The following is a 27,056-nucleotide window of genomic DNA, read 5'->3' on the forward strand; positions in this document are numbered from 1 at the left end:
GCATGGGGCTTTGCATCTTTTTTTTTTAATAAATTAGGGCGACAAAAGAAAGACGCTCTGGTAAATAGACTGGTTCTTATATAGCACTTTTTCTATTCTATCTGATCACTCAAAGTGTTTTGTACAACATGCTTCATTCATACAGATACTTCATTCTATGTCAAATTTACATGCACCTTGGGGTTAGTATTTTGCCCAAGGATGCAGCCAGAGATTGAACCACCAGCCTTCCAATTAATAGTTGACCCTCTCTACCTCCTGAGCTACAGCCATCAGGTGGGACTGTCTGTTCAGATTTCATGGTTTCGTATAGTGTATACTGTGCTGGCCTGCGTTTTTCTGTTAAAACTCAAAAACTGACTGCTCAGTTTGGGCAGCATGCATTCAGATTTGAGGTTTTGAGTAAACAAATTTCAAGTAGGTCTAATCTACCTCTGCAAACCTTATGAAAGTTATATTCAGCATCATAGAAAAGGCAAAGTTGTACATTAGGTGGAAATGTGGAACTGTCTTGCTGAGGGGAAACTAGTTCTTCATTTCAGGCTTTGCAGTGGGCCTTGCAAGCCAGACGGGCCCTGTAACAGTGTGTTCTTTCTTTCATATCAGTTGATCTGATTTTTCAGTTCCTATTAGATTCAGAATGACACAGCACACACTGTTCCTACTTCCCAGCCTTGGGAGTTCATATTTAATATAGGCACCCTTAGTTATCTTGGAAATTGTATAAGATTCCTGATATTTCTGGATTCAGATGTTAAGTAGGCTGTTTTCAAAAACTTGATGTTTTGGGGTAACTCAACCTCTATAAAAAACAAAAAACAACCATTTACTCACTTTTGTAATAAATATTATATAACATTTATTGCAAAGTTATTTTCTAGCAAACAACAAATTTACGTTTAATACAACATTTTGTAAAAATGTTTTGGCTTATTTATTTTAAATATTTTCTACGTAGAAATATGCATTACGTTGTACTATGTACTTATGAGATGTCAAAAAGAAAGCAAGTAAACAAACACAAAAAAATTACAAAAAACGGAACAAATGTTTTCTCGAAAAGCGGCGGAACGATTTTTCCGGCGGACAACGGACAACCAGCTACTTAGCAGCCGTTGGAAACAAAACCTGAGTCTAAAGCAAGTTCTCATGTAACCAGGTTAAACCCCAGCTACATTGTAGTTCCTCGCATAGGCGAACACCTCCATCCAGTTTTTGCTGTTTACTGTTTTTACCTAGAGGCTGAAGAGGTTTGTTGTGAAGATGGGAGTGCCAAAATTTTACCGCTGGATTTCGGAACGCTACCCTTGTCTCAGTGAAGTTGTCAAGGAACATCAGGTAGGAAAACAGCGGTGACTGGTTAGCTTCACAGACCGCTGTCATTGGTAGCCACAGTGCTAGCGTAGCTAGCTGTTCGCTATCAGAGAGCTATAGCGGGCCGCGGAACTAAAATTCCACGTAGCTTACCAATGGTTTTCTGGCGAATGGACAACTCTGCTTTTAGCACACATTCTTCACTTCATCCTTTTGTTAAACACAGGATAGGCATGACGTTATTAACCAAATTCCATCACTAATATGCTATTTTGGTCTCCATTGTGCGCTTATTCGCACTAAACAAATAAAATGTTAATGAGTTACCACTGGGTAATTTTGGCCTTTGTTGGTCAGGAACATTCTAAACAACAATAAGCTCTTGCAGTTGGCTAACTAACTGATTTTTATGATAACTAGAGATCTATAGGGGCTCGGGTAGTTATTGTTACCAGCTGGTTAACAGTAACTGCGCTTTACAATGAACTTGTTTGAAATGTCAGAAGTATGAGCTCAGCCTGTTGGCCACAGCTCGAATAACGTGAGAGTTTAGGCTACTTGAGTAACTGCGGGGGGACTTGAACCACTTTCTACACTCTGAGCAGAAAGGAAGCCGCTATTTCACTCCCCCAGCAGTAGTTTCATCAGCGCACATTGTTCAGTGTCACCCTCCTTACCTCAGACAGCTTTGCATTTGTATTAAAGCAGTAAATAACCACCTTTAGCAGAAAATTGGTAACAGTAAATATGGGAATTATGTTTCATGTCGGTACCGGTGTAAATAAAACGGAACAAAACATAAAGGTCTGATGTTATCAAAGGTGGATGGCATACTCATGAGACTGTTTTTAATGTGTCAGGTGAAAGGAGCTTACTATCTTGTTTTTATGACTGTCAAATATACCCTCCTTTAACTCATCAGCCTCCTAAAAACATCTGCCACACCTGAAAGATCTCGTCATTGTGAGCGTTTACAGATAAGTCATGTTCCTGAATGTACTAGGTATGTGATCAGTTTGTCTTTGTCAGATTCCAGAGTTTGACAACTTCTATCTGGACATGAACGGCATCATCCACCAGTGTTCTCACCCAAACGATGAGGATGTCCACTTTCGCATTTCTGAGGAAAAGATTTTTGCAGACATCTTCCATTACCTGGAGGTGCTCTTCAGGATCATCAAGCCTCGCAAGGTTTTCTTCATGGCGGTGGATGGTGTGGCGCCAAGGGCGAAGATGAACCAGCAGAGAGGACGTAGATTCAGGTTGTGATGGATGAATAAATCTAAATGAATAAATGCTAATCCTATCATAATACTTGTTGAGAATCACTAAATTTAGGATATTGGGAGTAGCTTTTCTTGAACTGACCAAATAAAGAGATGGAATTTTATTAGCATGCCTGTACCCTGATGTTGAATCCAAACTATAAATAATGCCACGTTCTCTCTTAGTTATCTGATTATAGTGTCATGTCTGTTTTCAGATATATTTAGAGATGTTGGGTATAATTATGTGATGTTTCTGAGGCTGCAGTTGTAAACCTGAGCCCTATGTGAGTTACCTTATAAGGAAGAATGAGCAGCAAACAGGCTTGAGCTAAAATACAACATTTTGTGCTTCAGTGTTACAGACAGGAGGGGAAACACAGACTGCAGGCAGAGACACAGCCTGAGACTTTGAATTTGACCTTCTCTCTTTTATATCTACTTGTGGGTGTGCGCTTGTGTGTGGGTGTCTGTGTGTCTAGGTCCGCCAAAGAAGCAGAGGAAAAGATAAAAAAAGCTTTGGATAAAGGAGAGGTGCTTCCCACAGAGGCTCGCTTCGACTCCAACTGTATCACTCCTGGTAAGGAAGATCTAAAGCTTCATGCAAAGATGCTCATCACACAGACACAGATCAGAACCACCTGATACAGTTTAACACCTGAATTTATTTTTGTGTCCCTGTGTTTTTTATATGTGTACTGTATGTGATATTTTTATTAAAAACATGTTTGCATGTCAGATGTAAACATCCAGTGACTCGTTTTTCAACATTGACATTTTAGCCAAAGCGCATCGTTGGTATTTACCTAGAATCATTAGCGAATAGGTCATCGCAGAGATGTAATATTTTCCCAAGGACTGGATGTGAGGGAATGTACAAAGAAGTGGAAAACCTTGTGGGACAAATATATTTATCCCAGGATAAAAAGAGAAAAGTGCCAGAAGCAAAGAGTGGAGACCCAGGAGGGGGAAAACAGAATCCAGAATCTTATTTGTTTCTATCGATTGGCACTGCGTTTAAAACACCAGGATACTACCACACTGTGTTTAACACATGACGAACCAGGACGGGTATAAATGTGTGGAACGGCATACCGACAACTACACTGGCAACTTACGTAGCCTACTTTGTAGGCTCTATGAAGATTCCCTGCAGAAGTTTAAATCAGGCGTTATATAAGACAGATTTCCCATTTCAACCCAAGCAGGACAAAACCCAGCCTATGTACCTCTTCTGTTAGTCTTGAGCCTGGATTAACTGTAAGGGTCCTGTTTCAAACTCTGTCAAATTAAATATGCAGATCTGTCTGGTGTAGCGACCCCTTGGGAAAGCAGAACTGAGCAGCTGAAAACACTTGGGTTGCTCAGTTCTTCTTGGATCCTTAAGAGATATACAGAGAACAGGTCTCTGAAAATGTTAGCAGTTCTTTTAATCTCAAATCCTTCTTCCAGGCACTGAGTTCATGGTGCGACTTCAGGAACAGCTCAAGTATTTCGTCCACAACAAGCTCTCCAATGACAAGCTATGGGAGAATGTCAAAGTGTACTTGTCCGGTCACGAGGTGGGTGTGAGTGGTGTATGTGTAACTGTTGTATGTACTGTTGTACTGTTTCTGAGTCGGTAATGAATGTATTAAGTTTGTGTTTCTTCTCTTTACAGACACCAGGGGAGGGGGAACACAAAATCATGGAGTTTATTCGGTCAGAGAACACCAAGCCCAATCATGACCCCAACACGCGACACTGCCTGTACGGCCTGGATGCTGACCTGGTACGTTTAAACAGATCGTTGATGAACATTTTGCTCAAATCAGTGCCTGAAGGTTCAGTCTGTCCTTCACTCTGTGTTGTAGATTATGTTGGGTTTGACCAGCCACGAGCCAAACTTCGCTCTGCTCAGGGAGGAAGTTCGCTTTGGAGGGAAGAAATCCCAGAAGAGGTTCTTCTCTTCAGTCTATTTTGTCTTTCTTTGTTTTGCTGCATTGTTTTGTGAACCCTGCTCTTTTGTTCCATTTCAGGATAACAGCTCCAGAGGAGACCACTTTTCACTTGCTTCACTTGTCTCTGATGAGAGAGTATATCGACTACGAGTTCTCTGAGCTCAAGGTGAGACAAGCGTGCCTAAAGTGGGCAGCTTTTAAATGCCAGGCGAGATTTCATATTATGATAAATTTTTAATATATGCTTTTTAAATTGTATTGTATGACGTCTAAATGTTTGCGCCTCTTTTTTCAGAATAAGATGGGTTCCGATTATGACCTGGAGCGAGTAATAGATGACTGGATTCTAATGGGTTTCCTGGTAGGAAACGATTTCATCCCTCACCTCCCCAACCTTCACATCAATCATGACGCTCTACCGTTGCTGTACAAGACGTACATGAGTGTACTACCAAGCCTGGGGGGTAAGACCAGACTCGTATCTTGTGTTTTTCCTCAGTTTTTAGTTTTAGTTTCTTCTTTCAGTTTGGTTTTCAGTGTCATTTCTGTTGGAACCAAACATTTCAATTCAGTTTTAAATGTTTTAAAGTGTTTAGCTTAGGCTTATTTGATTCCATAATAATTATAGTGGATTGCAACATGTGCAGTGAGGTTTCTTCATGCTTGTTGTGTTGCAACATTTGACGAAATCATCTATTGGTGAGACAGATGCATACACTGTATCCTTTTAGTGGTTTACTCTTTAGGACTTCGCTCTGTCCCCTGTAACGAACTGTAGTCTAAACAAATTTAGATTTCAAAAGCATGAAAAATATTTATTTATTTTTGAACACACACTCAGCGAAAAAGATGAAATACAGCAGAAATGCGAAAAAAAGAAAAGAAAGCCACCATGCTGTATTCATGTATATTCTATTGAGTTCAATTAAATTGTATCTCTATAATTTAATTGAATGTTGTGCCACAATTTTCTCCAGCTAAACAAAAACAAAACTGAGGTAATAGTCTTTGGTGCCAAAGAAAAACGATTACATTTACCAGAGAACTTCAATCTATACACCTAAAAACCACAAACCAGGCGAGAAATGTGGGTGTAGTGATGGATGCAGACCTAAACTTAGAAAAACACATTAAGACAATAACAAAGTCAGCTTACTATCACCTCAAGAATATTTCAAGGATAAAAGATCTGATGTCTCAACAGGAGCTGGAAAAACTAGTCCATGCATTCATCTTTAGTAGGCTTGATTACTGTAACAGCATCTTTACAGGTCTACCTAAAAAATCAGTCAGACAACTACAGCTCATTCAGAACTCTGCTGCTCGAGTCCTCACTAAGACCAAAACAGTGGACCACATCAGTCCAGCTCTGAGGTCCTTACACTGGCTGCCTGTCCGTCAGAGGATAGACTTTAAAGTTCTGATGCTGGTCTATAAAGCTCTGAATGGTTTAGGACCAAAATACATCAATGACCTCCTGACCCAGTATGAACCATCCAGATCCCTCAGGTCATCTGGATCCGGTCTTTTATCAGTTCCCAGTGTCAGAACCAGACACGGAGAAGCTGCATTCAGCTTTTATGCTCCTTATATCTGGAACAAACTCCCAGAAAGCCTCAGATCAGCTGAAACACTCAGTTTATTTAAATCCAGGTTGAACCTGTTCTCAGCTGCATTTGAATAAAGCACCAAATCCACACTTTAAGCTTAAATTTCAAAACTTACATTTTAACTACTGATTTAAAAAAAAAAATTTTTTTAATCAATTTTAAATTATGCTTTTTATTTGTTTTTGTTTTTTAATGTCTCTGTAAAGCACTTTGAATCACCTTGCTGTTGAATTGTGCTATATAAATAAACTTGCCTTGCCTATTGCACCACAGTTGACTCAAGGTGCACTTTATACTGTAAGCTAAAGACCCAACAATTATACAGAGAAAAGCCCAACAATCAGCTGACCCCCTATGACCAAGTGGGAAGGAAAAACTCCCTTTGAACAGGAAGAAACCTTTTAAACGTGACGCTGGCAGAATTACCCTGAGCCTGGTTCTGGCGGCTCCAACTTTATCATGTGACAAAGTCCCCCCCCAGAAAAAGAACTGATGCAGCAGGGATGTATTTTTTGAGCATTTATTCAGAATTTGAAAGCCTCTCATACACAAAATATGTTGTTTTTTTGTTTGTTCCATGTGCTGTGCTTGTCCAGCTGGCCCAGATAGTTTAGAATTGTCAACCAGTACAATATAGAAAAACATTCATGTCCCACTTGTTTATTGTCATTCACATATATAAAATAATGTCCCCGTGTTTGTTTTAGGTTATCTGAATGAGAACGGTCACTTAAACCTCAGAAACTTTGAGAAATACCTGGAGAAGCTTGCTGAGGTGAGACACTAGTTTCTATTTAAGGGTCATTCATTTTAAGATCAAGTCCCATATACTGATTGATGTCATTTGCTATGAAACAAATGTATTCTGCCAAAATGTACTTTTTTTTTTTTTTTTCCCCATGTCTTGCCAGTTTGACCGGGAACATTTTAATGAGGTCTTTGTGGATTTGAAGTGGTTTGAAAGCAAAGTTGGTAACAAATATCTGAATGAAGCTGCTGGACTGGCAGCTGAGAAGGAAGCTGCCAGCAAAGACGCCAGAAAGAATGAGGTAGGGACCAGCACTGAAAATATGCATTGTGTCTTTCAGCATTGTTTTCATGTCTGTCTCTTTCCAGTGATTGACTTTTTAAAAAAAAATATCTGTAGGATTCTGCTCTCTGTCTGGCTTCCCTGACTACATCAGAGAAAGTCACCGGAGAGGAAAAAGCAGCAGCGGCAGCAGATGATGAAGAGGAGGAGGATGATATCTTTGAAACAGAGTTCAGACAGTACAAACGCACATACTACATGAGCAAGATCGGCGTGGACGTGGTGTCTGAGTGAGTGAACTTATACAAACGCATACAAAAAGCAAATTATGGGAAGAAGAAAGCTAAAAATGTTTGGGACAGAAGTTTGACACTTTTCATTGTTTTAACTCTTAGTTTCACTTCACCTCTTTGTTTGTTGTATCTTCGTTCAGTGACTGGCTGAGACAGAGTGAAGTTAGAATGACCAGTGTTCAATAACGCAGATAAATGATTGGTCACCACTCCCCCCCCCCCCCTTTTTCTTTTTTTTTTTTTTTTGGAAAAGTGTTCACCAGCACAAAAACAAAACTTTGAGGTTCAGGCGTCCACCATTGGAACAATGCTCATCTATGACCGAAAAATCAACATCATAATAGGTGCACTTTAAGATGTTGTACAGCAGCCTTTACCTCGTCATACCTTTTAAAGGGTAAAACTATTAAGACTGACAAAATCTGTTTTTCTCCCTTATCAGCAGTTAGAATAGACATGCTTGTGTGTCTGTCTGTGTGCGTGTGTGTTGCTGTTTCCCAGCAGTGTGATGCCCTTTTACTAGTTTCCTTTTTTAAACGATCCCATTGGTAGGGAAGTGACTTGGCTAAATGTTAACAGTGCCCTTCATCACAGCAGCTTGCACTTTGTAACTATGTTTTCACTCTTCCATTTGCAGTGAGTTTCTAGCCAACCAAGCCAAGTGTTATGTGGAAGGTATCCAGTGGATTCTCCACTACTATTACCATGGAGTTCAGTCCTGGAGCTGGTGAGTGCTTCTTTCTTCTGTGTAATTTACTCCCTGATCTTTCTCTTTCTGTTATTGGAGAATTCAGCTCATTAACAGTCTCACAGAAATGTGGGAGGATTGAAAGAGAGGCTCAAATTTCGACATATTTCTACACAGCAGGCTTTAATGAGGGTTTCTGAACCTTTACTGTCTAATAAAAGTTATTTCACAGAAAAAGTGGATTGATTGATTTGCTTTGGGGAGAAGAACAATAAGTAAATGATTTCCTTCTTTAAACCTTTATATTGAGTATTATGTGTTATCTCTGCAGGTACTACCCCTACCACTACGCTCCCTACCTGTCAGACATCAGGAATGTATCTGGGTTAAAGCTGACCTTTGAGCATGGACAGCCCTTCATGCCCTTCCAGCAGCTGTTGGCAGTCCTGCCTGCTGCCAGCATGGAACTGCTGCCCGAGTGTTACAGGGTAACAAATGCAAATCCAAGTTCACTCATATAAAATGCACAAGATGTACTCTAAGAAATAAAAATATAATTTAATATAGAAATCGTTTTAACATTAGGACAGGAAGTATACAGGGGATCGTAATACAGTATTTTGTTATGTTTCAGCATCTGATGACTAGTGAAAGTTCAGCTATTATTGAGTACTACCCTCTTGACTTTAAAACTGACCTGAATGGCAAGCAGCAGGAGTGGGAGGCTGTGGTGCTCATTCCATTCATAGATGAGGTAAACACACAATTCGAAATGAAGAAATGGCACAGGTCTGTTGTCGAAATCAAATTTGACAACTTGTAACTGTGTGTAACTTTATGTTGTGTGTGTATCGAACAGAGGTGCTTATTAGCAGCCATGGAGGCCTGCAACAGGAAGCTGACAAAAGAAGAGAAGGCCAGGAACTGCCACACAGAGTGTGCAGTCTACTCGTACGACAGGGAAATGGACTTCGCCTACGCCTCCCCCCTGCCTCAACTGTTCCCCGACATCGTCCACTGCCACGTCAGGTAGATGCCTTTAACGATCCTCATTGTTTCTGAAAACGACTCATGCGTTTGGTCCTACTGAGGTGAAATTCAACAGTCATATTTGTCTGTGGCTGATTGCCTTTTGCGGTTGATCATCACAGGACAGCGCACATCCCCATGGATGCTTGGCAAGTTTCATTAGATCACGTCAGCAAGCCCGTTGACCGCTCAGCTCTGTACTTCTGTGGCTTTCCCACCTTACAACACATCAAACACAAGGTGGGCATGTGCATAACTGAACTACTACTAAACTGTTCAAAGTTGGAGCGAACCTGGTTAAATACGTCTTAACTCACAACCAACGTATGAATCTGAAATTAATTCTGCCAATTTAAGAAGAAGAAAAAAGAAGTATAGCAAGTTTAGTAAATTCAGCAGTCTTTATAAGATGATCTCCCTTTCTCAAACTCTCATGCTCTGGCTCCTTCACTGTCGTTTCAGTTTTACAAGAAGAAAGGCGGGGTGGTCGTGTTCCAGCAGAGTAGCAGAGGGGAGAACATGTTGCTGGATATCCTCCCCAACCAGGAAGGGGAAACGGTGAGCTTTTGTTTATGTTTTTAGATCTAGTTTAATAAAGCTTCAACACTTTATTATTAAGAACTGATCAATTGTCCCTTGGAAGTCTTGGAATCACTGTCTATACAATTAAAAGAACTGCATAAAATATTTTTTACACCCAGTCACCTCTTGGTCTTATTCTAGGAACATTGGCAGTCTCCTTATCCTCTGTGTCTCTGCCTCTCTCCTTCTTTCTTGTCATTATCTTCAGACATGTGATGATGTTGCTGCACAAGTTCTGGGAAAGTCTGTGTTTGTCAACTGGCCTCATCTAGAGGAAGCTCGCATCATTGCAGTGTCAGACGGAGAAACGAAGTAAGAGCTGGCTTTGCTATGACTGCTGACTTTTCTGGTAGATGTGTAGAAAAATCTGAAACTGAAAAATCTGAAAATATTATATTGAGACTTTAGTGACTTTACAAGTGAATTTTTGCAACTTGTTCTGAAGATTTTATCTTGAGGAACCACCGGGTGTCCAAAGAGTGTATGACAGGCCGAGCACTCCTCCTCCCGCCAAAGTCACCTGTCTGTCTGACAAGGAGCAGAAGGACTGGATTAAGGATGTCCAAGGAATCACTGAATAGTAAGAAACTCAGCAAAATAATGCAAGTGTTTGAGTTTGTATGCATCTTCAGTCATTTCTACTCTTTCATATTATTGAAACAATCCTTCTGTTCTTTGCCAGAACCATCATATTCTTTGGCTTCTTTAGTTATTTATGCTTTTCTTTCTCATAGTTATTTGAAGAGGAAAGGCATCGTGATAAACGAGACAGAGGTGGTTTTATACGGCCAACTGCTGACTGGAAGAAAATACGTTCCCAAAGCCAATGGTGTGGTGGAACTGGAGAAACAGTGGGCCAAACAGGTCCTCCCCTTTGCCTACCAGGCGGTTGTTAAGGTACCTGCACACAAACATGATAGCGAGAAGAAAACGGAGAATAATGGGTGAAAGACTCTTATAGCAGTGTATATGTCACTGAGGCTGTGGTGTTTCTCAGCAGGGTCTTCATGCTGCAGGAAAATAGAAGAAAACCTGCTTAAGCTGAGGAGTGCAGCCATATTAATGAAACTAAACCCTGAAATAAACCCAACACATGCTTTCAGTTTCTTTCTGGTTATTGTCAGAGTAGTTTTAGGCAAATTTAGGTTTACTGCACATGGTTTTGATTTTATCACCTTTTTTTTCTTTTTTAAGTGTTTATAGATATTATTTTAAAGACACTTCTTCCTTATCTTCATGGTCTCAGGATATCAAAGCCTTCTGCTCATCTCTGGCCTGCTTCAAGAGCTTAGATGAGCTCTTTCCTCCAACAACAACCGTCTTCATGGTGGGAAACCCGTACTACGGTGCCATGGGAGAGGTATGTTATCCACTGTTTGCTCTCTTAGTCTGTGGATTACTCCCTCGTTACCCAAGTTACTCTTTTTATTAATTTAAACCAAGAATCCGAGTATAATGTCCGTGTTTTCACACTGTCACATTCAATATAAGTGAAGAAACAAAACACTGTGCCCCGAGCTGTCACCTGTGCATTAATATCATCGGCGACTGTCAGATAAGTTTGATTTCCACAATCATTTTTTCGATACTCTGAGGGGAAAAAGACAAAAAAATTAAGAGGCTTATTTATATAGTTTAGAACAGATCTGTGAAAAACACCTTCTGTTTCAAGCTTAATGATGTAATGCAAAACAATATGAACATAACATTGATAAGAACTTAGTGATTCCATTATCAATTCGATTCCTTATTGGTTCTCATATCGATTCTCATTGACTGAGCTTGGAGACTCACCAGCATCACTAAGCAGCATATCAAAGGCATTGCATTCATGACCTGTGGGTCAAATGTTTGTGCATGTTGGAGGTATTTCCCCTCTTTGCTGAGATCAGTGTTGGGGCCATTACTCATTATACACAGAACCCTTTTCTTACAGGTAATGCATTATGTTACTTACCGTATTTCCCGGACTACAAAGCGCACCTGAATATTAGCCGCACAAGCTAAAATCAGGGGAAAATCCTGTTTTGTACATACATTAGCCGCACCTGACTAAAAGCCGCAGGTGTTTCAATGTTGACTCATCATATGTAAAGAATATGCACAAAGGGAATTGTCAGGAAAGAGATGGCTGTTTGGAGACACACCCCTTTTATTAATATTTTGAAAAACAAGTTATGGGTACATATTTGCACATGTAGTACATAACAGTAACCTGCAGCACACCAGAACAATAGATTCGGCCTACCTTTTAGGCTCAGGTGCAGTGACACGGCTTTAACAAGAAGAAAAGTCAGTCATTCACCATCTTTCTCTTCTTCCTGCCCACTGAAACCACCAAAGTCCTCTCCTCCAATGTCGGATACGAACAGGCTCAGGATGGCTTCGTCATCCACTCTCCGCTTCTTTCCTTCGTTGTCACTTTCAAAACCAAAGAAATCCTCGTTGTCAGAGTCGAACACCCTCAGAAGGGCCGTGGCGGTGTCCTCCTCTCCATCATGCAGCAGTCCAGCCCTTAGAAATCCGTTGGTGATCGTGGATGTTTTCACACTTTTCCACGCTGTCAGAATCCACCGGTGGAGTTGGGCATAACTTGCTTTTCGCAAGTTTATCCCCGCTCGTCATCCACGCCTCCCGCTGAACGCATAGCGCTACTTTGAAGTTTGTTTTTCGCGCTACTTTGTACGGCACTACGTTGCCTGGCGGACGGACATGTGACCAACATACCACTCTTGAACCCCGATCCTTCCGCCAGGCAACGTAGTGCCGTACAACAGCAGAACAAACAAAACAAATCATCTTACGATATGACAACAATCATGGACAATCCATAGAAAAGCCGCACCTGACTAAAAGCTGCAGGGTTCAAAGCTGGTGCAAAAAGTAGCGGCTTATAGCCCGACAATTACGGTAATTTCTCCCAGGAGAAAGTAATTTCTTACACTACTCATTACTTTACTTTCATGTTACTCTGTAAATTGACCTGAAACACACAGTCTCTTAATTACCATGGCAGGTATAGAAATCCAGCCATTTTTTAAAAAGTCTATCTGATTAATGCTCCACATCTCCATATTCATATTAATATCAATTTTCAGGTGCAAGATTCCCAAGATGTCATCAAAGATGGGCGGATTCGAGTGGTCTTCAGTGTGCCACATGAGCCACAGCTGGAGCCCTTAATCCAGAACCAACACGTAAGACGAGCTTGTGGAGTCGTTCTGTGGATATGTACGTTTAGTTTTGCGAGTTTTCTCCCCTCACCTTATACGTTTTTGTGTGTCGTGTAGAAATACAGCGTGAAATACAGTCCTGGATACGTTCTGGCCTCTCGTCTCGGCATCACCGGTTACCTCGTCTCCCGCTTCTCTGGAAGCATCTTCATTGGTAGAGGCTCTAAGAAGAAGTGAGTGCTTATGTAGAAATGCCACAAGGATATCTGCAGTGAGTTGAGCTGTTGTTGGCACCACGTCACGTATTCAGGTACAGTCCTTGTCTAAGCTTTCAGTCTTCTTCACTGTGTCCAGTCCCTGTGGGGAGCAAAGAGCTAACGTTGGCCTGAACCTCAAGTTCAACAAGAAGAACGAGGAAGTTCCCGGATACACCAAGAGAACTGAAAAAGAGTGGCTCTACTCTGCTGCTGTGGAGGAGCTGCTGGCTGAATACCTGGACAGGTAAAACAAATGAGTCGTTTTGAAAACCGCTGTTCTTTAACTTATGTATTAATGTTCGGTTATCCTATGAATTGAACGAAGCTTTTAGAAATGATGGTGCGGTTGTGTTTCTTTGTAGATTTTCAGAGGTGTTCAACAACGTGGCCAGAAACAGTCACGATGATGTTTTCTATGAAGATGACATTTGGCCTGGAGAAGACCAGAATGGGTAAAACGGACGCTTCAGCCATGTGGGCCCTGGCCTTACTTAGTCCCCTGCCAAGGTTGCGTTCACTCCATCCTGCTGGGAAAAAACTTGTTTAGGGATCATAGATGTATATAAAAGATGGACGTAGCTTACAGGTCTTAAAAGTGTAGCTGATGCTGAGGTGTCTAAAAGCTGTATTCATTCTTGTGGCCATCAGGTGGCGACATCTCTAGCTACATAAAGAAGCACTTATAGAAGTCTGTGTGAAATTGTCCTCTTTCAAAATACATTTCTAGTTTAAATTCACACTGAATAAGCTATGAAGTCCATCTTTATCTTTTGATATCCATGAGAGTAAAAAAAAAAAAAAGGGGGGGGATGCTTTAAAGCACCATCCTGCCTGATATGTTCTCACTTGGTGTCTCATTTGTCAGCTGGATCACCTTTGGTTAGTAAGGGTAAAAGTTCTCAGCATAAAGCTTCACCCGCCGGTGATGACAAGGAGTTTAGAGCCAGGGGTTGTCATCTTGTTCTTGCACCAATGTCTGAAGGTTGAAGATTAAATAAATGAATGACTAAATGACTTTTTTTTTTTTTTTTTAACCCAACAGGGCAGAGAAGGTAGCAGAAATCACTTCATGGTTAAAAAGTCACCCAGTTAGCTCCATCAGCAGGGCATCCTGTGACCTCCAAGTGCTGGATGCTGCAATCGTGGAGAGGATCGAGGAAGCAGTGGAGAAGACCAAGGTGACAGCTACAGACTTCAGAAGTCAGAAGTTCTTTGTGTATTCACTGCATTTCCATTCACACGCCTCTCCCTCTGTACCTTCTCCATTCCTGCCTCGCTCTCGCCGACTTAGGTGAAGAAGAGCACCAAGAAAGTCCGCGTCACAGTCAAGCCTCACCTCCTCTTCAGGGTGAGTACCTTTGGCATGCACGTATTAACATCGTGCCTGTAAAGAAAGGGGCTGTGGTTGTGTTATAAAAAAACCCGTAGGACTGGTAACCCCATAAAGACCTGTCAGCCAAAGTTCAGATGATTTAAAGCAGTTTAATATCAAACAACAATCACATGTAATATTTTTTGGAAATTCCTGTGTAGCAATAAAAAGGATTATGCAGCTGCTTCAAGGAGGAATCCAACATAGCTGCTTAACATTTTACACACAGCTGACTCAGAACAAGTACAAACCAGATGGGAAGGTTATGAAAGGAAAACATGCTGTGGACCAAGATGATGACCAACATCAGAAAATTCAAGGCATCATGCCCTGGAAAAAGAAAACGCATAACAAAAAGAAATGGACAGGACCTGTCGTGGTCCTGTCACATCAACACCGGGGTGAAAAAGGCCCGTCAGCGTCTCTACCACCTCAGACGCTTGAGAGACTTCCGACTGCCCTCCAAGGTGCTCAGGAACCATAGAGAGCATCCTGACGGGAAACATCTTAACCTGGTTCGGAAACAGCACCATGCAGGACAGACGAGCTCTACAGAGGGTTGTGCGGTCAGCTGAGCGCACCATCCGCTCCGAGCTCCCTGACCTGCACTCAATCTACAGCAGGCGGTGCTGGACCAAGGCCAGGAAGATGGTGAAGGACCTCAGCCATCCCAACAACAGACTGTTCTCTCTGCTGAGGTCAGGAAAGCGATTCCGCTCCCTGAAGACCAACACAGAGAGACTCAGGAGGAGCTTCTTCCCGCAGGCGATACGGTCTCTCAGTCACACCACCACACAGTACTGACCCACACATACAGTTCTTACACACACTGGACTTTCTGGACATTTGTTTACACTAGTGGCCACTGCACTGCGTGGTCATCTAATCAAATCACTTTATCACAAGTCACTTAAATATGTGGATTGCACAACCCTGGACATTTCTTCATTACCATTTATTACTCGTACAGCTGCTGTTATTGTTCTATATTTCTTCATATATTCTTATATATTTTCTATATTGTGTATTTTGTTGTAGTTATTTTATTTTAACTTTAATTTTTATATTTTGTTTTATTCTTTCCTAGTTAAATTTACCCTTCATTTTAATTTTCATATTTATTTCCTCTCCTATTCATAGTCTTTTTTTTTTTTAGGTCACGAGCAGTTGTGTAAGCATTTCACTGCACATCGTACTGTGTATGACTGTATGTGACGAATTGAATTTGAATTTAGAAAATGGCACAAACAAGTGTTTATGATGAAGCATTGGGAAACAGGCTACAGCTGGCTTGTAAGGCTGCGACACAAGTCACCCGTTTAACCTCTGATAAATGTTGTTTATTAACAAAAGAAGAGATTAAGCCCAAAGGCTGGGCAGCAAAAGAGAGAGCAAGGGAGTGTGTTGGGATGTCCTGCGTCTGTCATCAGACTGCAACACTGTGAAGTCAGGACGGATCAGACCAAAGGTGCATGTGCAACACAAGAAAACTGTAGCAGTGACCGTGATCTGGAACAGCCTCATTTCTTGTGTTTGGAAGAAAAGCCTGTTGCAGTGGGCTTAAGAGAAGCAACTGTGGACTTTGGCTGATTGGATGAAACTGATGTTCAGTGATGAATTACAAATGTGCAGTGGCCACAGAGATGATGCTGGGTGTGCTGTGCTCCACGCAATCATGACCGGGGTTGCAGGTCAAATTTCAGACTCATCCTGTATGGTTTATGGTTATATGCGTGAGTGTGCATTCTCAATGCACCCTGATTGTTTGTGAGCTAATATTTGAAATGACACTGAAGCAGCCAGCAGCCAAATGTCCTATTACTTTTGAACCCCTGGCATTTTCATGCAGTGTGTTTAAGGATGTTTGCCACACAGTCTCTCTCTCTCTTTTTAATTTTTTTTTCCTAATCAGTTAATTTAAAAGATCAATGGCAGATTAGTTGATAACATTAATAAAAATATGTGTGCAGCCCTTGGAGCAGCAGCAGGGTGTAGTTCCAGACCCAGACGCGGAATATCGTCTGTTTGACAGAGTCATCAACATCAGGGAGAGCTTCACCGTCCCGCTGGGACTCAGAGGGACAATCATTGGCATTAAAGGAGGTGAGGACACCCGTCAGCCGTCATTGTCCTCATATGCAAAGTCTGCACATATCAAGGGTAACACAAAAGAGCGTGATTAACAGTATACCGTATCTGTGTCTGTTTCTTTAGCGGAGCGCGAGGCAGAGGTTCTCTATGAAGTGCTGTTTGATGAAGAATTTGCTGGAGGTCTCAACATCAGGTAACCATGAGTGTGCTGCTGCTGAACATCCAGACTGGCCAACAGCCTGTATCCACAGGCTGTGAGGCTCCTGAACTCTCTGCCCCCCTCTCACGGACAATAACCATATCCAACTTCTTAATAGCACTGAACTTACTTGTCATGTTCTCATGTTGTTGCTAAGGATTGTCTTATTGCACTGGAGTCACACTGGGTTAAATATTTACACTTGGGTTTTAAGGGGTATTTATTATTTTCTTCATTATTTTCTTTACGGGTTGTACGGAAGCCCCAAATGCAATTTCATTGTTCTCTGACAATGACAATAAATAAATAAATACTAAATACTATGTAATTAGTGTTGGGAATGGTCAGTTCTAAACAATTCCCAATTTACAAACATGAAATGGGAGGGCATTTGATTTTGCTGCCAGATCACATACTTTAATCCATTACCCACTGAGCTGCAGTGGGCAGGGGAAGAGCAGAGAGGTCTTTGCTGCCTGTTGTTAATGTTAGTTGTTGTTTTTTATTAGTCATAGGTTGCACATGAACGCTCACCTGGATGGCAGGAGTAATCATCCGTTAATGGTTCCCAACAGTTGTTTAAAGCAGATTTGTTAAGCAAACATTCCAGATGGTTGTTCAAACAGATTCCCCAAGTAGTTTGTTCACTGCACACAAACACATGTGTGAGCATGTCACAGGCAGCGGCCAGATCACATCAGTCTGTCCTCCTCCAAAGCAGCTCTGAATGGATAAAAGTGTTCGCTTGTCTTATACGCTGCCATCACAGTCACCCTGAAACGAACTGCTCATGGATCAGTGTTAGATGGCTAACTAAACTTCATTAAAACCTACTGTTACTTTGACAATAATTGACAAGACTTTTTCTTCTTTGACTGAATTACTACGTCATACCGTCAACTTCAGTGTTCAGTTTCTTTACACCAGACAGAAAAAGCTGCAGAGTGCGCAGTCTTTTACAAAACGGTTACATAAAGCACAAGAAGAGGGTAAAACACAAAATCATACAGTCAGGCTGTAACAGAACACACACGATGTCCATACCAGGATACTGTTGGAGTAAAGGTGTTCCTCTTTACAGCAGACGGTCACAGCTGCTTTGCCTCTTCATGTGCTTCCTCAGGTGCACATCTTCTCGTTGTTACCGCCTCCCTCCCTGCGCCCTGATCAACCTTTCCCACGGAGCACGGGTTGATCACACTGGCCACAAACTCACCGCCATCGTCAAACCGCAGCCTGCCACTGGCGGCAACTTCAGCTCGTACCGGCAGCTGGCAGGCCTGAACCACTCTCCTCGTTCACCTTTTATCCCCACACAGGTAGGAGGGTGGAATGCTCACAGTAGATTCATGTACAAATTATTCCCCAGTTTGGAATAGTGGAAATGATTTGGAATTTCCACAGTTTCACCTAAATCCCTCCTCTTTCTCCTCTTTCACTGTTCCAACTGCTTTTTATTTGTAGCATAACAACAAACATGGTGTGGCAAAGGCTGCCTCACAGGGCAACAGGAGCTCTCCCTCAAAAGGTCCCATCCAAAAGCACCAGGTCAGGGTAAGAGCAGGTTTTGCTCCATTTGGCCTAACTGTTATAGTCTCTCAGCAATGCGTGCAACATGACTTGTTTCTACATATGTCGTTCTCTCCATCCAGAACAAAGAGGAGTACAGTAATGTATGGCAGTCTCTGCAGAACACAGGGCCTCCTAACAAGCCTCCTGCTCACTGGCACAACAATGTAAGTTTTCAGTGAAACAGACACCAGCTTTTTAGATTCCTCTAAAACTTCTCTCTCACTGTCCTAGGAGTCCAGCAGGAATTTTAAGGAAAAACTAGTAATGCTGAGAAATATTTACTGTATTGTCCTTATTTTAGTTCAAGTGAACTTGTAATGGTTTCAAATAAATAACCACATACTTTCCCAAACCAGACTGAACCTTATAGATGTGATACAGAAATTCCTCCATGAATGCTGATGTGATTGCTTCAGGATTTAACAGTGAAGTGACATAGGCACTTAGGAACTTTGTTTTTATATAGGAATTTAACCAGAATACAAAGAGTGCTCTGGTGATGTTCCTTATTTCACTACTAATTCTTGAATTACGCTTTTAAAACAATAGTTTTAAAAAAGTGTTTCGGGTTCTAGGAAGGACATTCCCAGCAGGGGAAGAACCAACCCGCCAGCAAATCTGTGAGTCGACACATCAGCTGTTTCTGTTGTGCACAATTGGTTAAGTTTATCATGTTAAATTCATCAGTTTTTATTTTTGGTTTTCACACGTTCATGTTAACAGCGACGTGCGTTTGCATGAATTGCTGTGTTGTATTTGTGTGGACTGGATTAGAATTGATGATGTGTGTATTGTTCACAGACCCCACCTGCTGGCATCAGACTGTTGAAGAAAAATGAAGATGTCAGCTCCTTTATTCCCTCACACAATACAGCCAACAAGGTGCAGAAACACAAATCCTTCTTTTGACTTCTGCCTGTTTTTGGTTTTTCAGGGTTATCTCTGGTCAGAATCTCGTACCCTGAACAAGACGATGATTTACAGTTTCTTTACTTTTTCTTACTCAGGCTGAAACACAATTTGAGGACCTCATTGCCAATCTAAAAATCTCCAAGGGTAACCAGCAAACCCCACCCCCTCCTGCCCCTCCACAAGGAGGTGACAGCCAGCCAGATGGCCCATTATCCCCACAGTCTTTTGCCATGGTAAATATGCGGTGAAGCCAAAATAAGAGGAACCTCTGAGTTTTAGAAGAACCACTTAGCATAAATGATCGTGTGTGGTTTGTCGCTATAGAAGGGAACCCTGGTGCTGAAGGAGATGCTTAAAATTGACAGCACTGGAACAGGAAGTCAATCTGCTCAAGAGACGTCAAACAGCACCCCCCCTGCTGGCCAGCAGCAGAACAGGAGACGATCGTCAAAGAAACTCGGTAGCTTAGTGATTTCTAAATCCCAGGCAAATTTCTTCTCTGTATTCTCCTCCTTATGATCATTACTTTTCTCCCTCCAGCTGCAAAAATAAACGTCCCACACGGCGACGCGCCTGTGTTGCCTTCTCCGGCACCTGCTGCCTCTGCCAACGCCCTGCTGGGCAGTAAGGTGTCAGACCTGGCCTGCATCTGTGGGGCTTTAGGTATGGCGCCACCTGACTTCAGCTTCATGCGCAACAGACAGGTAACACGCTCTATTTTCTGTTTCTGTTACGTCACACTTTTTTCTACTCTGCGTTTCCCACTTTCACAAGTGCCCCACTCTGAATCATTTCCATTAACACCGACGCAGGGTCTAGTGCTGTGTCAGGTGAAACTGTCCAACGGGTTGATGGTTCATGGCCCACAGTGCCAGTCAGAACACGATGCCAAGGAGAAAGCTGCTTTCTTTGCACTTCAGAGACTGGTATACACACAAACGCAGATATTTGATTCACAAGTGTGAGAGGCTGAACTTTGTAACCAATGAGATAAACATTAAATGTGTTGCTGACCCTCTGTGCATCTGTAGAACTCACTCGGGTCAGGCTTCCCCCTCCCACCTCCTCTGTACACAGGAGTGGGTCAGATACGACCTCCCCACATGGGAGCTGTCTTCAACCAACAAGGTGAGTCTGTCTTTCTTTAAGGTTTCATCAATGAATTTAGAAACATCAGTTTAAGGTGTTCCATAGTGTAGTGGGTCGAGGTCACCTGGTGTAAAATTCTGCCAGATTAAACATACAGAGCTAGGGCTGTTCGATATAACGACATATATCGGAGGACGATATGAAAACATCTGTCGTTTCATTTTACGCTATCGTTTGTTTCATGGTGTCGCAAAATAAACTGTTTACGGCGATATTTTTTCATCGTTTTGATGGTCACTGTGGAATTTCTTAAAGTTCTCTCTTTCTCTTATATTTAATGTAACCACACTACGGAGGGACTAGCGCCTGGTTTAATGCGTAGTCCTTAGCAACGACGATGGTAAAACCATCGCGTGGCTCTGCCGTCCGCTTGTTTATTTTCCACATAAACATTTCACAATAAAGCTGAAGATCCTGTTGAGATTTTTCAAAGTAAACTGAAACACGTGAAAGAGTACGCAGTGTTTACGGACGAGAGGCCAAAAAGAGCCGTCAGGTTCTCAAAAATAAACCTCAGAACAGGCTTTTTCTCGCAGCATGCCATGTCATAAATACTCACAAAAAAAGCTGCGGCTGTTTCAACTTATGTAACACTCGACTCCAGGTACACGACGCCCAGCCGGAAACTCGTCGAGTTGCCCGAGATTCACAGAATTTACAGAAAATGCAAAATGTTTGTGATTTTTATATCGTTGTCGGGACGATAAATGTCTTATATCGGATATGAGATTTTGATTATCGCCCTATGCAGAGCTCCTCAGTGTGGTGAACCCTTGTGACAGGGGATGAATTAATAGTAGCAGCATTCATATCAAATTTTTTAAGCCTTAAAAATGATCTTTTTTTAAATCTTAGGAGTACGCTCTTGTTTTCCAGGTGGTGTGCTGTTGCCCCCACAGGGTTACGGTCCTGCTCCTCTCTGGGGAATGACGGTGCCTCCTCAGCACCACCAAAACCAGCCATTCTACGGCCCACCGGGGACTTTCCCTGGCGCTGCGCGCCCCCAGCCTGCAACGACACTGCCCATTGGCTCACACAACCAGTTCATCCCCTTACAGGTAACACATAAGCCCTTTTTCCATAAGGACCTACTTGGATCGGTTCGACTTGTTTTACCATTACAATTGAGTATCACCTAGTGTGCTTAGGGTCATTATAGCAACATGGCGGAGCGTCCTGTAACGCCATTTGTATGCAACACGGATGATACAACAAAGGTGGGCGTCTAGGCGATGTTGTACCTGCTGCTCGATTTGTGGCTTTTCGTCAGACTCGGGACCACAGTGTTGTTTCTGTGTAGCCATTTCTCCCGTTGCAGGCTTTCAAAAGTTACAGATTTCATATTTGTGAAGGAAGTGCCCTCACGACTCATTGACGCCAATGAGTAGCCAGTTGGTGGCATGCAGTCTATTAGTTGGTAGTACCAGGTACCAGATACTACCAACTAATAGAAAACCCTGAAAACTGTGTCGAGCCGACCACAGGAGGTGCTAATGGAAAAAGGTTAATACAGCGTTCCCATTTATCTTTTCCTGTGCAGACGTAGGCCAGGTTGGTAACTCAGCTTTCTGTTTATCTTTCACCTTGTCAGGTGACTAAGAAACGAGTGTCGGCAAATAAAAGGAACCAGGAAACTCGAGAGTTTTACAGTGCTGCCCAAACTGTTGCTAAGAACCAAGCACAGAAATCCCAGAACCAGCCAACTGGCCAATTGCAAGGTCAGACTGAACCACAGAGCGTTAAAATCCACCAACAAGCTGTTAACTGCGACCTCTCCTCTGGTGACTCCACGACGACGGCACTGCATACACCACCTAGGCAAACCATGCCAGCAACAGGCCACACCCCCAGCTCTGCCTCCAAGAGACGGCAAAGGAAGCTAGCAGTCAACTTTGAGGCAGCTCAAGTCTCAGAATCATGAGGTGTGTGTGCGTGTGTGTGCGTGTGTGTGCGTGTGTGTGTGTGCGTGTGTGCGTGTGTGTGTGTGTGTGTGTGTGTGTGTGTGTGTGTGTGTGTGTGTCTCAGCATTCCTGATCAAACTCTCATCGATGTGAAAGTCATTACAGAGCCAAGAGCAGCTTCAGACGAGCCTTTTTATTTTTCAGCAATGAAACATGTAAATGTGCTTCACTGCTCAACTTGCAGACTCCTCCTCAGGAGTTGAGGTCTGTGCCACATTATCGTAGTTCCCCACTAAAGGAGGTTTATTACAGCTCGTCTTTTCTTTGTAGCACTAACTTTGTACTCGCCCAGTCAGTGCTGAGGCCACAAAACATTCCAAAGCGACCCCTCAGACTACAGACCACAAGCGAGGTTCTGATTTTCATGATCATTTATTATACTAAAATTAACTGGTTTTATCCACGATACAGCTCTGTGTCCACCTGTCTTGAACCTCAGTCATGCAGGCCTACATGCTGGTTAGCTCGGGGAAAGTCACAGCAGCCTGCCAGTGATCTCTATGCCTGTTTGCAGCCAATTTCACTCTGGCCACTGTCAGCAACCACTCACCAAGAGGCTGCAGAATACACACTTTCCCCGAGCAACCGTCAGCTCCCTGACACATCTTCTGGGGGCCTTTTCTAACTCCTTGTGTTTGTTGCTTTTGTTGGATGTTGCTCTCAGCAGTGATTGTGGTGACTACAGTGTTATGTTAGACAAAAAGAAATGCCTAAAGTCATACACACAAACCCCCAATAGTAATAAACCGCCAGCTTTGTTCACCTGCTCGAGCAGAGAACATTAGTGTCTCCACAGGAGCAGATTTGGAAGCAGTCTTGTGACTACATTTCATTTTGAGTGGTTAAGAAAACCTCGTGCTGAAGTGAGACGCTGCCTTAAAAAGGGAATGATTTCTTTCTTTTTTTTCCTTTTTTTTTTTTTTTTGATTAAGAGGACCTTTGACAGAACTCTAAAAACATGCATCACTGAGAGCATTTCATATTTCCTTGAGGGGGCATTAACAGTGAACAGCCTGTAGAGTTGGACTCCTGACGGTCTCAGTCTTCCTTCCCAGCTGAGAGGTTTTCAGACTCCAGGTGTTGCTGGATGAGACTTCATGGACTGAAAAAAGACGTCTGAGTGCAGCAGGTTCAACCCTCCTCTGTTAGCATGGTGTGCAGGTCCCAATAACATGTGACGTGGACCTTGTTCTCAGGGACATGTAGCTGTGGTAGAAGCCCCCATTGCATACATCACATTTTTAAACAAGTTTATGCAGAAATCGGGGCCTTCTATTGTTGCTACAGCCATTCATGCCATCGTAGAGCAGCTCTATCCTGTTTGGAAGGGTGATGTTTTATTGTTTCTGGGGTTTGGTCATCGTTGCTCACACACCGCCTTTTATTTACTTCAGGCTCATCGTTTTTTTTTTCTTAAAGACTTTTCATGGTTTGTTAACAGCACCTAGAAACAAGACGACTAAATTCACACCACCTGCACAAATGCAGAACTATGAGGAAATCCCAAATTATTCGAGTCCACACACACACACACACACACACACACACACACACACTTGCCACTGCAGAGCTGTTTAACACCAGCACAGATAGTTTCACACACCTACAGAGAGGTTCCTTTTTGCTGTTGGAAAATGGTCTGATTCTTCTCTTCGGCTCTGCCGGACCTGCAGGAACGTTCACACTGCTACAGTCAAGAGTTTCCAAAAGCATCTTATGCTTATTATGGGTGGATTTTATCCAGGTTTAAAAAAAAAGATCTTAACCTGATTTCTTTTTGAGTCGAAATTAAATTTTTTGGAGTGATCTACTGAAGATGTTTGATTAGGGCTGTATCTCTTGTTTATAATAAGGAGCCTGCTAATTTCTGTGCCAGTTACTATTGAAATTCTTTGGTTTACAGTCGCCTTTTTATCCAACTTTAATAATTATCTGTGCACAGTGTTAATTTTACACCTTGTGAATATGGAATCTCTTGAAATTTATCGATGTCTTCATCAAATATCTGTTTGACCCACATTGTAGTGATTGTTTCAAGGTTTATTTCACTGTGATAGTCGTGTTATTATTGTAGGAGCTTGCTATTAACTGTGTAGAGCACAGGCCTCACACAGCTGATGACAGCTAAGCTTCAGAATCCTGATCAGGTGTCCGACCTGATATAGTCTCATTTCAGAGCGGCTTTATATCTGTCAGCACAGCCCAAATATAAGACAGCAGTAGAGTTTTAATAGGAAACATACTCGTCCGTGGAGTGAACCACGTGTCTAAGATGCTTTTGGAAACATAGCTCAGCTCCTGGTCGGTGCTTTTCTAAATCTGATATAAATTCTCAGCTGAGTTAGCCACTTCCACGCATCACACATAAATAATCTCACCATTTTTAAAAAGGCTTTTCTTTTTTGAACTATGGATTTTACGGACATCCTTTTTATAGACGATCTTGATTTTTTTTTTTGTAAGTAATTCGACTATCGCTTCAGTAATGTTTGTGGTAAAGCCGCTGTAGAGACAAATTAAATTGTACTTACCCAGACCATGTTTTGTATTTAACCGGTCCTTGTTTTGAGGGATGCAGGCTTACAGTAATTTTCCCCCCTTTTTTTCTTTAAGACTGACCCTCATAGCCACCTTGGGACTGAAGTGTGTAAGGGTCTGGTGCAATAAGGGGGGGGGTGTTTAAAACTCTTTTTGAAAATGGAAGCACACCTGTTTGTTTGTTTGTTTGTTTCTTTTTGTCCTTTGTTGTTGTTTTTTGTGGGGTGGGGGGGGAGGGGAGGTACTCAGATTACGAGAAGATGTAAAGGTAACAGAAGATGAAGCGGTATGGACTTGCTGTTTTGATTCAGGAATGTCTTGTACATAACCATTTAATAAAATGAATCTTTTGTTACGACATGGCTGTGACGGTGGCTTTTTCCTTTTTGATTTTATTTTTTCGTTAAATTGAAAGAAGGCAATGCCTGAAACTTGCTTTTTTCTTAATGGCCACCAGGGTGGTACCTGTAGTTGCAAGAAGGCTTTGACTCAGTCCTACAGAAGCCCTCAGGTGTGACCCACAGTAAGGACTCGGTCTCATTTTGTAAATGTGATTCTAAGTTTAAGATGGGGAGATTATCCAGGACCTTCTTAATGAGTAATAACTTGAGACTGTTATGTGTTGACCAGGGGCACATCTACAGGGGGGCAACTGCCCCTCTGCTGCCAGGAAACGGGTAATAAAAGGATTGTGTGAAACTTTGAAACATCTCTGCGTGATCTCTATCAAGGCAAAAGGATCAGAGAGACCGGCGATGTCTTGACACCCCCATCATGTTTTTGACTATTTTGTTGACTCTGTTTACATATAGGGGATTTTCATATGAAGAGGTATGTGACACCCTGCCTCCTGTTAAAAGGAAGTTTTTCCTTCCCACTCTTGCCAACTGCTTGCTCATAGGGGTTTGTCTGATATAGGGTTTTCTCTAATATTGTCCCGTCTTTACCTTCCAATATAAAGTGCTCTGATGTAACTGTTGTTGTGATTTGTGGCTATATAAATAAAACCACATTGACTTTCTTCTACTGCTTGTGTATAAAAAATATTTTTGTAAACATTATTTTTTTAACATTTAAATAATATCAAAACTTTGCAATAAATCAGGAGTCAAAAAAGTAATGTGTCGATTTAGTAATTTGCATTGTTTTACAATCCCCCCCCCCCCTCCCCCCAGAAAAAATCACTTTAAAAACTGAGTATGTTTACCTCAGCAAACAGTCAGCATGCCAGGTAAGAAACTGGTCTGTTTACCCTGGAGAAGGCTGTATGTCTTTATTCTAGACAGTATAAAGGTAAAATTCTGTGAAGTATTTTTATGCAACATTTGAATAACAGACTGTACAAACTGTCTGTGTGGACAGAAACGTTGCATTTGAAATTACTTGTTGGTTAAAAAAATGTTATTCCCCTTACGCTCGCTCCTCTTCTTTAGCGCCAGCTAGAAGCTGATGACAGGCCACCACAACTTATGGACAAAGTATGAATGCTATAAATAATACCGTTGAAACTAACATAATAAGCCTGTTTTGAAAATGTAAGGAGTAAAAAGTACAACTATTTTCAGAAAAATTTACAGAGTAAAAGTAAAAAGTTGTCAGAAAATAAGCTACAGATCCACTTAAGTACAGTAACAAAGTATTTGTACTTTGTTGATTCCTATCGCTACTACTAACATTAAGTAATTGTGAAATATTGGGAATAGAGAAACATTGTGTTAGAGCCCCAACTTTAGTTGACTGTTGAGGTGAGGAGGGATGAGATGGTGTTTTATTAAAATGTCGGTCAGGTTGTTTCTTTCCTTCATGTTTTCACCTCTTTGGTGAAGGAGACCTCCGAAGATAAAACATAGCTATGCTCCCTCATATCTTCTTTCTGAAAGTGTTGGCACAAATTAAAATTTGCCTCCATGTCACACAAACGCCTACAAGCTTTTTTTTTTTCTCCTCTATCTTTGGCAATGTTATGTATGTTAGTAGATGAATTCTCATAAACCTAAAATTAAAGTTTGTTTAAAAATTTTTTTACAGTTACAGACAGTGAAATGGTAAAATTACTCTAATAGTATATATTTATGATGATG

At 41.8% G+C, this 27,056-nt stretch overlaps 1 protein-coding gene across 2 annotated transcripts; it reads left to right on the forward strand.

The window, feature by feature from the left end:
* Positions 1-1,077: 1,077 nt before the first annotated feature.
* xrn1 (5'-3' exoribonuclease 1) lies at positions 1,078-25,333 on the forward strand. 2 transcript variants are annotated; one of them, XM_082512212.1, is made up of 41 exons: positions 1,078-1,338; positions 2,344-2,576; positions 3,062-3,159; positions 4,032-4,141; positions 4,240-4,350; positions 4,433-4,518; positions 4,598-4,685; positions 4,815-4,983; positions 6,837-6,904; positions 7,041-7,178; positions 7,277-7,449; positions 8,090-8,179; positions 8,472-8,628; positions 8,775-8,894; positions 9,000-9,169; positions 9,292-9,409; positions 9,632-9,727; positions 9,960-10,063; positions 10,197-10,331; positions 10,486-10,648; positions 10,998-11,111; positions 12,850-12,948; positions 13,042-13,157; positions 13,279-13,425; positions 13,544-13,633; positions 14,224-14,359; positions 14,473-14,529; positions 16,524-16,656; positions 16,768-16,837; positions 17,967-18,162; positions 18,308-18,397; positions 18,496-18,579; positions 18,991-19,035; positions 19,217-19,297; positions 19,423-19,560; positions 19,652-19,787; positions 19,868-20,031; positions 20,140-20,253; positions 20,359-20,455; positions 21,353-21,534; positions 22,068-25,333. In XM_082512212.1, exons 1-41 carry the CDS (start codon positions 1,264-1,266, stop codon positions 22,395-22,397), a joined length of 5,121 nt encoding a protein of 1,706 aa, XP_082368338.1. In that variant the 5' UTR covers positions 1,078-1,263; the 3' UTR covers positions 22,398-25,333. The 2 variants fall into 2 exon arrangements, with proteins under 2 accessions (XP_082368338.1, XP_082368339.1); XM_082512213.1 differs by having other exon boundaries at positions 18,308-18,391.
* Positions 25,334-27,056: the final 1,723 nt, after the last annotated feature.

This window comes from Aulonocara stuartgranti, assembly GCF_965226115.1.
Source record: "Aulonocara stuartgranti genome assembly, chromosome: 18".
Taxonomy (NCBI): domain Eukaryota; kingdom Metazoa; phylum Chordata; class Actinopteri; order Cichliformes; family Cichlidae; genus Aulonocara; species Aulonocara stuartgranti.